This window comes from Hyaena hyaena, unplaced genomic scaffold, assembly GCF_003009895.1.
Source record: "Hyaena hyaena isolate Hyena2069 unplaced genomic scaffold, ASM300989v1 scaffold_4, whole genome shotgun sequence".
Classification (NCBI taxonomy): Eukaryota; Metazoa; Chordata; class Mammalia; order Carnivora; family Hyaenidae; genus Hyaena; species Hyaena hyaena.
Genome location: NW_024080636.1, coordinates 2,171,135 through 2,183,990, shown reverse-complemented (window position 1 = coordinate 2,183,990; position 12,856 = coordinate 2,171,135). Strand labels below are relative to the sequence as shown.

The 12,856-nt window shown below is 46.3% G+C and overlaps 1 protein-coding gene across 1 annotated transcript in view; it reads right to left on the bottom strand.

Moving 5' to 3' along the window:
* ACO2 (aconitase 2) overlaps positions 1–12,856 on the bottom strand; it is a 53,844-nt gene that overhangs the window by 20,861 nt on the left and 20,127 nt on the right. The window contains exon 2 of the mRNA XM_039234932.1: positions 701–837. Coding sequence (XP_039090863.1) covers positions 701–837 — 137 coding nt within the window. The remainder of the gene's footprint in view (positions 1–700; positions 838–12,856) is intronic.

Below are 12,856 nucleotides of genomic sequence, written 5' to 3'. Positions count from 1 at the left end.
ATAAACGGGTATCCTCGGATCTGTTCTCTTACTCCTAGGGTCACGGCCACCAGGTGGGTGAGAGCCCAGCCTATCTAGGGGCCCAGGGGCAGTGCTGGTTGCTACGTACTACCAGTCCGCACGCCTGGTCCTCTTGTGGCATCATCCTTCCAGCGCCAGCACCTGGCCCAGGACCCTGGACACAGGACAGCAGTGCAAAAGTGGCTGCCATTTTACCAAACAAGGGAAGAGGGGCCAGGAAAAAAGATATGCTCAAGACCCTCCTTAAGTTTTCTTCTGGGTCTCAAGGCTGAGCTCTCCTCTAGGACTACACACTGAAGAGGAAATACAGATATTTCTCCAGCCTGTGGGCCTGGTGGATCCAGGAGGGCCAGCTCAAGGTCAGCAGACTGTCTTGGAAAGGGTAGCTGGGAGGTTCAGGCACAATGCCACAGAGTGTCTGAGACCTTCCCTGTGGCCCAAATCACTAGGTTTCTGGTAAGAGATCTTTTCTTGGCAGAGAAGACTGAGGCCCACCACTAATCTGCAACGTCCCTTCCTCAGCAGGGAACTTTGTACCCTAAAGGCCGCGATCCTACCGCCATCACCAACCATCCATTGCCAAGCATCTCCCGTGCTACCTGAAAGGGGCAGGAAGCAGAAGCAGCCATGTGATGGTCTCTACAGCTCCCCACACCAACGCCCACCCCCGCAGCCTTACCTTTTGCGAACAATGTCAATGTTCTTCTCTAGCAGGTCATATTGGATGTACTCACTGGGCTCAAAGTGGCTCATGGCCACCTTGGCCCGTTGGCACAGGACTGAGGCCACATGGTACTGCCGTACACCGAGAGCTTTCTGCAAAAAGAAAGACAACAGCGACTGTCAATGAAGTATTTAGGGTGGCCCACCCCAGAGGACAGCTCGTGTGGTGAAAAGAGCAAGAAGAATCAAGAGCTCACCAGTGACTGCAACCTCCGTGTCCTCCTCTGAGACAGAGGGTGACAGAGCAGCCATAGGAACACAGCCCGTGGCAGGAGATAGTGCAAGAGATTTGTAGTCAGAATTGCTGGGATCAAAGTCAAGTTCTATCAACTTAAAAGAATCCCCATCATCTGAGCCCCAGAGGAAACGGGCAGTGGGGCTGTCACTGGCTACAGTGATCACCCAGGGCCACTGGGATGCTTAGCTACGTGGAGGTCCTCACGAGGCTGTAAAGCACTGTCCAAATCATAGCTATCCCTCTACCTGCACAGTATGTTCCTTGAGGGTTGGGATCAAGCCGTATTATACGTCTTACTTATTTCTGTGTCTGGACTACCTGGCACATAACAGAGATTTGATGAATAATTATTGAATGGATGGAAAAATGAGGAAAACGCTGTGCATGAGTTTCAGACGTTTCCTTATCCGTCCAAAAGGTGGCCCCCTTGAATGTGCAGTGGACTGACTCCCTCCTAATGGCTGGAAGGAGGCATAAGTGAGGCTATGTGGCTCCAAGACTGGTCATGAAAGGGCAGCGTGGGCCTAGCTCTCCCTCTGGCTGCTTTAGGAGAAGACATTACTGTGTTGTTAAGACACTGAGACAGTGCCGGGAGAGGTCCACTTAGGGAGGAGTTGAGGCTTCTTGCCAACAACCAACACCATCTCCCACAAGAGGGCTGCCGTCCAAGGCCAAGCCATCAGGTAACTGCAGCCCTGACCAAAGTCTGCACTGCAATTTCTTGAGTGACCTCGAGCTAGAACCACCCCGACAAGCCACTCCCAAACCTGATCCACAGAAACTGTGAGAGGGAATGTTTATTGTTGTTCTAAGCCTTTAAGTGTGGGGACAATGTGTTCTGAAGTGACAGATAAATGTTATGCTGGGGTCTGTTAGTTCATTTTAAACTGTGATAACCTTCACAGGGTACACTGTGATCAGGGAAGAATAAAGGAACCCAAAAAAAAAAAAAAAAAAATTAGGGAAAGAAACGGCTGCTTCCCTTCCCGGTGATGCTCCCTGTCTAGAGCAGAGGGTCATACTGAGGCAAAGCTTCAAGGCACCACCCCAGGCCCTCTTCCTCATATCACCAGAACATTCAAATCCAAGCTCTACCAACCCCGGCACCTGAACCAGTACAAGGGCACAGCTGCCATTTCTTGTCACTCATTAGTGACAGCCAACCACCCTGACCGCCATCCACCTGCCCACCCTTGCCTTCCAGCAAGAGGTCCTCACTATCTGCCCCCCGTGGTAACAGATGACACAGCAAAGGACTTTCGACAGCCTGGGCCCGGGAAGAACATGGCAGACTGCGGCCACAGCTCTGACGGCGGCTGTGACAGCGGGGCCCCAGCACGAGGCGGGGGAGTGGGGAGACCACAGCCTCAGTCGGGCAGCCAGTTACTATCGAGTCATCTCAGTCAATTCACCCTTAGCATTGTTCCTTCACAGAGCTACTGTGGGGACCAGGAGAGGTTACATAAAGTACTTGGCACAGTGTCTATTATTACCCTTTGTAGGAGAAAGCATACAAGCTGTTCTGCAACTTGCTTTTCCTATTTACCAACACAGCTTAAGTGTCTTTCCAATGTCCGTATACAGATCATTCTTTTTGGAAAGTAACTATTCTAAGCTTAAGTTTCCCTAGAAATAAAAATAAACGTAACAAGAGGGGTGCCTGGGTGGTTCAGGCAGTTAAGCGTCTAACTCTTGATTTCGGCTCAGGTCACAATCCCATGGTTTGTGAGATCAAGCCCCGAGTCAGGCTCTGCGCTGTCAGCACAGAGCCTGCTTAGAATTCTCTCTCTCCCGTTATGCCCCTCCCCTGCTTGTGTGCATATGCACTCTCACTCTCAAAATAAATAAACTTAAAAAAAAAAAAAATAAATGTAACAATAGCTAGTGTCTGGCCCAGAGTAGGTAAAACAATTAGCTGTAATCAGAACAATAGTGTAGAGAAAAGGTAAAATCCCAGATTCTCTATAGCAAGGGAATACTTAAGAATCCACAGACAGACATCAGAATCTGAAAAAGAGGCTGGGGGCACCTGGGTGGCTCAGTCAGTTGAGCATCCAACTTCAGCTCAGGTCATGATCTCGCAGTTCATGGGTTCAAGCCCCACAATGGGCTCGCAGAGCCCACTCTGGATCCTCTGGCCCCCTTTCTCTACCTTTCTCCCACTCGGTCTCTCTCTCAAAATTAAAAAAAAAAAAATTTTTTTTTTAAGTAGGTTTAAAAAAAATGCTGACTGCGGGGAAAAAAAGACAACACAGTATGTTCTCATATAGAATACTATCTACGGGGAAGAGAAAAATATTTACTAACGCCCAGTGATGCCGGCACTGTGCTAAGCACTTTGCGTGTATTACATCACCTCAGCCTCACAGCCACCCACCGAAGCGGCTCCTGTGACTAGTCCATTTTCCAAGTGAGAAAATGGAGGCTTGCGAGAAGTAACCAAGGCCACAGCGTAGCAAGTAGGACTCGAATCCAGCCTGACTGACCCACTTACCTGCTGGGGCCCCAGGCAAATTATATAACTCCCTAAGCCTCCCCTCCAGAATGGAGATAAACTCTGTGGTTAATAATGGATGAAATCACTGCGTGCTCAATCCTTGATCACGATGCGCTCTGCCTTCCAAACATCTGTGCACAACAGCCAGCACTGGTCGAGAGGACTTCCTGCCACGACAGACACGTCTTAGATCCACACAACCAATACACTGGCCACTAGCCACGTGGCTGCCGAGCACGTGAAGCATGGTGAGTGCAGCTGAGGAGTGGAGTTTTTAATGTCGGTCGATTTTAACTTAAAATGAAGTTGCCACATGGGGTGGCTCAGGTTTATATACTTTAAACAAGAAGGGAAAGCACTTTTAGGAAGCCCGAACAGCTTACATGTTCATTAAGCTCCCACCCTTTAAAGACTTCTATTTACTTAAAATGTTTATTTATTTAATTTTGAGAAAAGGGGGGGCAAAAAAAGAGGGGGAGAGAATCCCAAGCTGGCTCCGTGCTGTCAGCACTGAGCCCAACGCAATGCTCAACCCCACAAACTGTGATATCACGACCTAAGCCAAAATTGAGTCAGATGCTCAACCGACTGAGCCATCCAGGTGCCCCTACTTTTTTCTTTTGTATTATTTATTTATTTTTTTTTTTATTTATTTCTAGGAGAGAGAGAGAGATAGTGTGAGCAGGGAGGGGAGGGCCAGAGAGAGAGGGAGTCAGACTGAAACAGGCTCCAGGCTCTGAGCTGGCAGTCAGCACAGAGCCCGACGCGGGGCTCGAACCCACGAACCGTGAGATCATGACCTAAGCGAAAGTCGGACGCTTAACCAACTAAGCCACCCAGGCGCCCCTGTATTATTTATTTTTTTAATTAAGTTGAGGGGGGAAGCAGAAGGGGAGAGAGAGAATCTCTAGTAGGCTCCGTGATCAGAGCAGAGCCTGATGCAGGGCTTGACTCCATGACCGACCGAGCCACCCAGGCTCCCCTTACTATTTATTTTATTTTAGAAAGAGAGAGGAAAGCACTAGCAGGGGAGAGAAGCAGAGGGAGAAGAGAGAAAGAATCTTAAGCTCAGCACAGGGCCCAATGCAGGGCTCGATCTCACAACCCTGGGATCATGACCTGAGCCGAAATCAAGAGTCGGACACTCAACTGACTGAGCCACTCAGGTGCTCCAAGGCCCTTTTCCTACAAAGGTGCTTTAATGCTTTTAAGTTTGGAGCACCACCCACACACCTCCCCACACCAGTTCATCATCCTGCATAACCACCCAACCCATTTCTGAATAATTTCAGAATATTCTCCTGCACACTCAGCCAAACTCTGCTTCCTTGCACAGTCTGCTTTTCAGCTGGGGTCCACCCTTGAGGACCCAACCTCTCTTCCTCAGGATGGCTCCCAGGCTTTCCAAGTTTGTTAAAAATACGTAATCCTACACCCTACCCATGTCAATGACTCAGTCTCCAGGGGTGGGGTCCCTCACCTACTGGAAGTCAGCCATGCCCTGTCGTCTTCTCTAAAATCTCGTCTTGGCCAAGGGCAGCCCAGAGTTTTTTTCAACTATTCCTTTCCATGCCAAGTTTCCAAATTCCGCAACAACCCAACCACGTCCCATGCTGAGGGCAAAGGCTCATCACCTCCTTTCTTGAAGGCTGTTATCACCTCTGACAGCCCACCTCACTGCTGACACACACATCACTTCCAGACACCCTAACACACAAACAACCATCTTCCTCATCGACCGATCGAGCCATGCTGCATTTGTAGCCTTGGTTTTTTTTCTTTTTTTATGTTTATTGATTTTTGAGAGATAGATACAGTGTGGGCGAGGGAGGGGCAAAGAGAGAGGGGATAGAGAGAGCTGACAGCAGAGAGCCCGATATGGGGCCTGAACTCACAAACTGTAATATCATGACCTAGGCTGAGGTCAGATGCTTAACTGAGCCACAAAAGTGTCCCTATTGACTTGGTTTTCTGTGCAAAGCTCTACCTTAATCTTGATTTAATTTCACCATCAGTTTCTGTCCATCTCTAGCCCCTGCAGTCTAAAGGAGTCCTGGTCAGTCACCTGTGTCCTGACAGGCTGGCTCTCCCAGTGTGTGTCAGCCACAAACACAGCACAACTCTCAGGCTGTTTATCCAAGCCTCAACACCAGTGCAGGCTCCCCAGGGCAGATGACTGGTCAGGTCAACAGTGGTCTATTTAACAATGCTCCTGAAGTCCAGGTCCTTCATCTATTGCAAGAGCCACCTGACTGTATTTATTTAGGGTTTTTTTTTTTTTTTTTTTTAAGTAGACTCCAAGTCCAATGTGGGGCTTGAACTCATGACTGGAGACTGAGTCACATGTTCTACCAACTGAGCCAGCCAGGTGCCCCAAGAGCCACTGAAGTGAACTGTCACTAAGGCCTTGCTTGTTTGGTTGTTAGGGACAGCCTGGCTGACCTGCCAAATTCCCTGCAAAAATCAAAACTCGCTCTCACCAATCTATCTACTAATCCCAACAGAAAGTGAAAGATGTTCGATTTGCCGTGAGATCTTACGCAGCTCACTTCATTCCTCCAAGCCTTAGGTTTTAACACAGAACCTGAAATCTCAGCCTTGCTCCCTGAGAGCAGGGCTGAGAGAGGCTGACGTGCATGAAATGTCACGTGTAAACTCTGGAGAGCTGGAACCACATTAATATGCTTACCCCAGAGGCTGACTTCAAAGGCAAGGACATCATGTATAACTCAATCATAAGCCCCACAAATCTCATATGTAAAATGAAGAGTAGGCCAAGGGTGACCACCCCCTCCACTAAGAATAAAAGCAGCTGTTACTTATTAAGCACCTGCTCTGTGCCAAGCACTTTTTGTGCCTAATTTTGAATTCCTGTAACAACAGTGCCAGGTAATTGTTATTCCAGTCTCACAGATGTGGGAACTGAAGGCTACGGAAATCACATACTGCCAAGTGGTAAGCAGTGAATGTGGGACACAACTTCAGGTCTCTTGCTGAGACAGGTCAGTTCCCCTGGATTCTGGCACTCTCTCACCTCTCACAGCTCACCCTTTCTCACTGAAGATGGCACTGTGTCATGGTTCGTTTGGACTGAAAATCTGTACTCAGACTGCCCAACCCTGCACCACCACTAAGCTGCTACAGCCTTGGACAAGTTCTTTCGCCTTCTCAAGCCTTAGTTTCTCCACAGAGAAAATAAAACTTCATAGTGTTACTACTAAATAAAATAACCTACATCAAGTTCTTGGCATAGAGCCTGTTCATATAATACGTGTTCATTTCATGTCATATTGTGTAATTTTCCTTCATAGAGGAGACGGCTGAAAATTAGATGTGAAGTTGTGTTCCTTTTCTGGACACTGGCAGAAGCAGTGGGTCTCTTCTTCTGCTTACTACAAACATAAGCTTTAAAGGCTCTCTTGGGTGATGAAAATTTTTCAGAAGGCTGAGCTCATCTGGGCCTTTGGCATTCCGGGCCCTCTTCTGATGTAGTCCAATGGTGGTAGAATTTCTCCTTGGTTATTTGCCCTCCAACTGTGGCCAACTTATTATAAAAATCTAAGCTGATGGGGGTGCCTGGGTGACTCAGTCAGTTAAGCATCCAAATTTAGCCCAGGTCATGATCTCACGGTTTGTGGGTTCGAGCCCCGCATCGGGCTGTGTGCTCACAGCTAGCTCAGAGCCTGGAGCCTGTTTCAGATTGTGTATCTCCCTCTCTCTCAGACCCTCCCTTGCTCACGCTGTCTCTCTCTCTCTGAGAAATAAATAAAACATTAAAAAAAATTTTTTTTAATACATTGTTGTTTAAAAAAAATCTAAGCTGATGGTTTTAGGTGCATCTCTTCCTTCTCTCCTTCAGAGGACTTGCAATTTGTTAGAATTTACCTAGGAAAGCCATTCATCCCTCTGAAATCCTTCCTACTTATGGTGTCCTGGCAGTGGGACCTCATCTATTTGGTGAGATCAGTAATTCAAATTTGCTTTTCTCAAGGTACCAAATGTGTTGAACTTCACTGGGCAGTAATTATTCTAAAGGCATCTGCCACAGGGCCTTTGCATATGGTATTTATTCTGCTCAGAAGGTTCTCTGCCTACCCTCATTCCCAATCTGCTCTTTGTCTAGGTCACTCCCATTGATCCTTCAAGTTCCAAATAAACAGGGGCTTCTTCCTGAATTCCCAGCCCAACCAAGTCTTCCTATTATCCATGCCCACTTACTACCTCTTGACATTCATTTGTGAGATGGTATCTGTCTCCACTAGTTTGGAAGTTCCACTAAGGAGGGGTTGTGACTATTCATAATGAACCCCCCATGCCTCAACACTAGGTCTGATACATAGGAGGTGCTACATAAATGTCAATTAAAGCAACAAATGTTGCTTCTGCTTGACCAGCTAGCTCTTCCATAATGGGCAGGGTTAAATAAAGAGCAGGTTGGGTTAATTTTGTGAGAGCAAACAGTTAACAAGGCAAATCAATAATTTACTAGTCTCAGATGCTTTTGGTTAGAGTATAAACAGGTTCAACATTTTTGAAACACAATTAGGCAATACCTATTAAAATGTAAAATGTTTGTACCCTCTAACCAGTTTTCCTACTTCCAGGAAGTTAGCTCACAAAAATGCTCACATAAACAAGCACTGACACAGGCAAGGACATTCTCTGCAGCACCATTTTTAAGAGAACAATCCAACTGTCCAAAAATAGGGTAATGATTGAATAAATTCTGGCTCATCCACCAAGGATGCCATCTTTTTTAAAAAAATTTTTTGATGTTTTACTTATTTTTGAGAGAGAGAGAGACAGACAGACAGACAGACAGCGTGAGCAGGGGAGAGGCAGAGAGAGAGAGGGAGATACAAATTCTGAAGCAGGCTCCAGGCTCTGAGCTAGCGGTCAGCACAGAGCCCGATGCAGGGCTCGAACCCACCAACTGTGAGGTCATGACCTGAGCCAAAGTCGGACACTTAACTGACTGAGCCACCCAGGCACCCCAAGGATGCCATCTTATAGCTGTTTCAAAAGTCTGGCTCAAGGGTGCCTGGGTGGCTCAGTCGGTTGAGCGTCCAACTTCGGCTCAGGTCATGGTCTCGCGGTTAGTGAGTTTGAGCCCCGGGTTGTTTCTGTGCTGACAGCTTAGTGCCTGGAGCCTGCTTTGGATTCTGTGTCTCCCTCTCTCTCTCTGGCCCTCTCCCCTGCTCACGCTCTCTCAAAAAAAATGAATAAACGTTAAAAAAAATGAAACGTTCAAAACCAAAGATAAATATTCTTGCAGACTCTTTGCTGTGGAGTAAAAGCAAATGCATCTTTTTGTAAGGCACTTGTCAATATGAAACCAGCAGGAACATCTACATCCTCTGACCCAGCAATTCCATATCTGAAAGTTTATCCTTGAGAAATAATTCTAAATATGAAAATGACACTATATGTGTTGAACAGTTCAGTGCACTACTTATAGCTGCTAAAACTAAAAGCAACTTAATATGTATAATTACCACTCAGTAGGAATGATGGTTTTAAGCACCACGTAGCAAGAGGAAATTGTCTCTAATATGTGAAAAAGCACGTTTTAAGTTACGTACACACTTGACTACAATGCCATAAAGCCAATATTCACAGGGGTAAAAAGACCAAAAGGAAATGCACCAACATCATAAAAAAATGTTTGGATTAAGGGGTGCCTGGGTGGCTCAGTTGGTAAAGCATCTGACTCTTGATTTCAGCTCAGGTCACAATTTCAAGTTCATGAAATCAAGCCCCACATAGGGCTCCACACTGTCAGCACAGAACCTGTTTAGGATTCTCTTTCCCTCTCTCTCTGGCCCTCCCAACAGGCAAACGCTCACTCTCTCTCACAAAAATTAAAATAAACTTAAAAAAAAAAATGGGTTAAGATAGAAAATCATTCTCTCCTATAATTCCCCTAATTTGTATTAAGGTGATGATGTGTGGCTGAAAAGAGTTGACACCAAGCTGTTTTCAGCTGGTGTAGAAAGAGATGGGAGTCCCCTAGTGTCACTGTATTTTTGTCCTCAAACCCTAATTTTGCAATCCAACATTCTGGTAAAGGCATCACACCCAAAGAGCCAAGGGGTGTGTACCTCATGGGCTACTTCCCTATGAGCAGATTCAACAGTGATAGCCCCCATGTGACAAGAGGGAACATTCAGGGCATGGAAGTGCAGAGATCCGGCCTCCTAGCTCGGTCACTAGGTACCCTAATAGTAAATCCAGGTTTTCTGTGCCCCCCGTTCCATTTCTATGAAATGGGAGAAGTGGATCATTCCAGCTGCATCAAAACCACCTGAGAGGTTTCATAAACACTTAGTCTCTAGGCCCTACCACACCTAGACCTCTCAATCAGAATCACCTGGGATGGAGGGGCACCTGGGTGGTTCAGTCGGTTAAGTGTCTGACTTCAGCTCAGGTCATGATTTCACAGTTTGTGAGTTCGAGCCCCACGTTGGACTCTGTGCTGACAGGTCAGAGCCTGGATTCTGTGCCTCCTCCTCTCCCTGCCCCTCCCCCACTTGTGCTGTCTCCTGTCTCAAAAATAAATGTTAAAAAAAAATTTTTTTTTTTTTTTAAAGAATCAGCAGGGGTGGAGCCTAAGCATCGGAAAAGACTGTCAGGCCGCTCTTGATACTGCCGTGTCTGAGAACCACTGGACTAGATGTCCTCCAAAGTTCTTTCCAGCTCAGAGTCTATAAATATTCCTCCCCAGCAAGCAAGCTCTCAGACAAACATGTGTATTCCCCAAAGACCCAGAGGAAAATGTAGCAATGTCAGAACAGATTTATCTGCACCAGGGAAGAAAACTCCCAGAGCTCAGGCTTTTCTGAATTAGCCATGGCCTTTGCCTTCGTTTACACACAGGCGAGGACGCAATGCTATGCGTATATGCATACATAAAATGTGCCTCAGTGTGGTGCCAGAGGGTTCAGAACACTACCTGCTTATTATTAGCCCCCTCACTGGCCCAGCTGCTTACTCATATTTTAAAATACTCATAAAATAGAATAATCTGTCTAGACTACTTCATTTAACAAACAACGAACACCATCCCAGGTGCCAAACAATGTGACCACATGGCTTCCAAACCTTTCCAAGTTAAGGCCCACGAACAAAATAACTTCTTTTGGACATCACAGCTGGGTACGCTGACCAGGTTGCTGCTGGGAGCAAAAAGCTGGGGGACAGGGGAGGGGTCCCTGATGTCTGCATAGCTGTGTCCCATTTGCTACAATGCACCCGATGAAAGCTCAGCTGTACCCACTAAACTCTAGCCCACCACCATGCTGTCCCTACAGTCAGGACCGCAATCTGGGGGGATAAGACAGACATGAAATCAAGAAGTGTGGTAGTGTCAAAGTTGCTAGTGTAGACATTAGGTCCAAGATCCAGCGAAGGCATGGATACAGGAGTGGTGGTCAAGTGAAAAGGAGCCCAAGACCCTCTCTAAGATCATGGTCAAGTTCAAAGACAAACTGACTATAGATAAAAAACCCAGAGAAAATGGCTCGGCCAAAATCACACGGCATTTATGGAGAATCATCGTGGAAGGAGGAAATTATTGAAAGTCCATTATATCCTTGTATAGCCCTCTCAGGACAGTCTTAGCAACTTCCAAACATTGGCCATAGGATGTTCTGAGCTAAAAGGAGCCTTAGAGGGGCGCCTGGGTGGCTTAGTCGGTTAAGCGTCCGACTTTCGCTTGGGTCATGATCTCGCGGTTCGTGGGTTCAAGCCCCGCGTCGGGCTCTGTGCTGACTGCCAGCTCAGAGCCTGGAGCCTGTTTCACAGTCTGTGACTCCCTCTCTCTCTGACCCTCCCCTGCTCACGCTGTCTCTCTCTCTCCTAGAAATAAACAAAAAACATTAAAAAAAATAATAATAAAAAAAAATAAAAGGAGCCTTAGAGAGGGGGCTTTCACATTTTGAAAACATACACACACACACAATACATTTTATGTTGTGATCCAGCCCACAGATACTGCCATGGTGGTGTAACTAAAACAAGTTTCACTAAGCAATACTTGCCATGTGCAATACATGCGGATATATACTTTTTTAATTTAATAGGCTCCACTCCCAATGTGGGGTTCAAACTCACGACCGTGTGATCAAGAGTCACATGCTCTATGGACTGAGTCAACCAGGTACCCCTAATGCTTTTATTATACTATCATTTATACTGTGGTAAAATGCACATAAAATTTTCCACCATATTCAAGTGGTCAATTCAGCACATGGGCAGTGGAATCACCACTATCTGGTCCCAGAACTTGTCTCATCATCTCAAAGCAAACCCATACCCACTCAGCAGTTGCTCCTTATTCCCTTTACTCTTCTTGCCCCAGCCTCTGGCAACCCCTAATACATCACCTCCACAGATCTGTCTGTTCTACACAGACATATCTATATACATACACAAAGACATGTATAAATCATACAATAGGTGGCTCTTTGTATCTGTTTTTTTCCTTTAGCATACTAGATAGTCTTTTCTATTTTTTAAATTTTTATCTATTTATTTTGAAAGAGAGAGAGAGAGAGAATATCCCAAGCAGGCTCTGCGCTGTCAATGAGGAGCCCAATGTGGGGCCAGAACTCACGGAACGGTGAGATGGTGAACTGAGCGGAAACCAAGACTTGGACGCTTAACCAACCGAGCAACCCAGATGCCCCTAGATAGTCTTTTCTTGAAGGGAAGTTGCACCCCATTAATTTCACAATCAGGTAATAGGTCAGAATAGGCAACTTAAACAATACCTTACAGAACTTCCAATTTTAAAAAATGAGTTACAAATGTCAGAGCCAAATAGCCGTAAGGAATGACTCACTCGCAGTTACCCTAAGCCATTGCAAAGCTTTATCAGGCTCTCTGCAGCATTCAGTCCGAGGTGCCACAGGCACCCAAACTTCACCTTGACCACTTGATGCCTCTCTGCACACAGCTATCCTCCAGGAAAACGGGAAAAATAAAGACAACAAAGCAAGTGTATAAGTCAAATTTATTAATTTTTTGATGTCTTTATTTATTTCTGAGACACAGAGAGAGCACGAGCTGGGGAGGGGCAGAGGGAGGGAGACAGGATCCAAAGGAGGCTCTGCACTGACAGCAGAGAGTCCGACACGGGGCTCGAACTCAAGAGCCATGAGATCATGACCTGAGCCGAAGCTTAGCCAACTGAGCCACCCAGGCCTCAAATTTATGAATTTAAAACACATCTTTTGTTCTGAATCTTGCCTTCCTATACCTTTAGTGTTAAAAAGTCCCTTTCTTTTAAGAAATGATGCTGATTTAGAAAGAAAGAAAGAAAGAAAGAGAGAAAGAGAGAAAGAGAGAGAGAGAGAGAGAGAGGGAGGGAGGGAGGG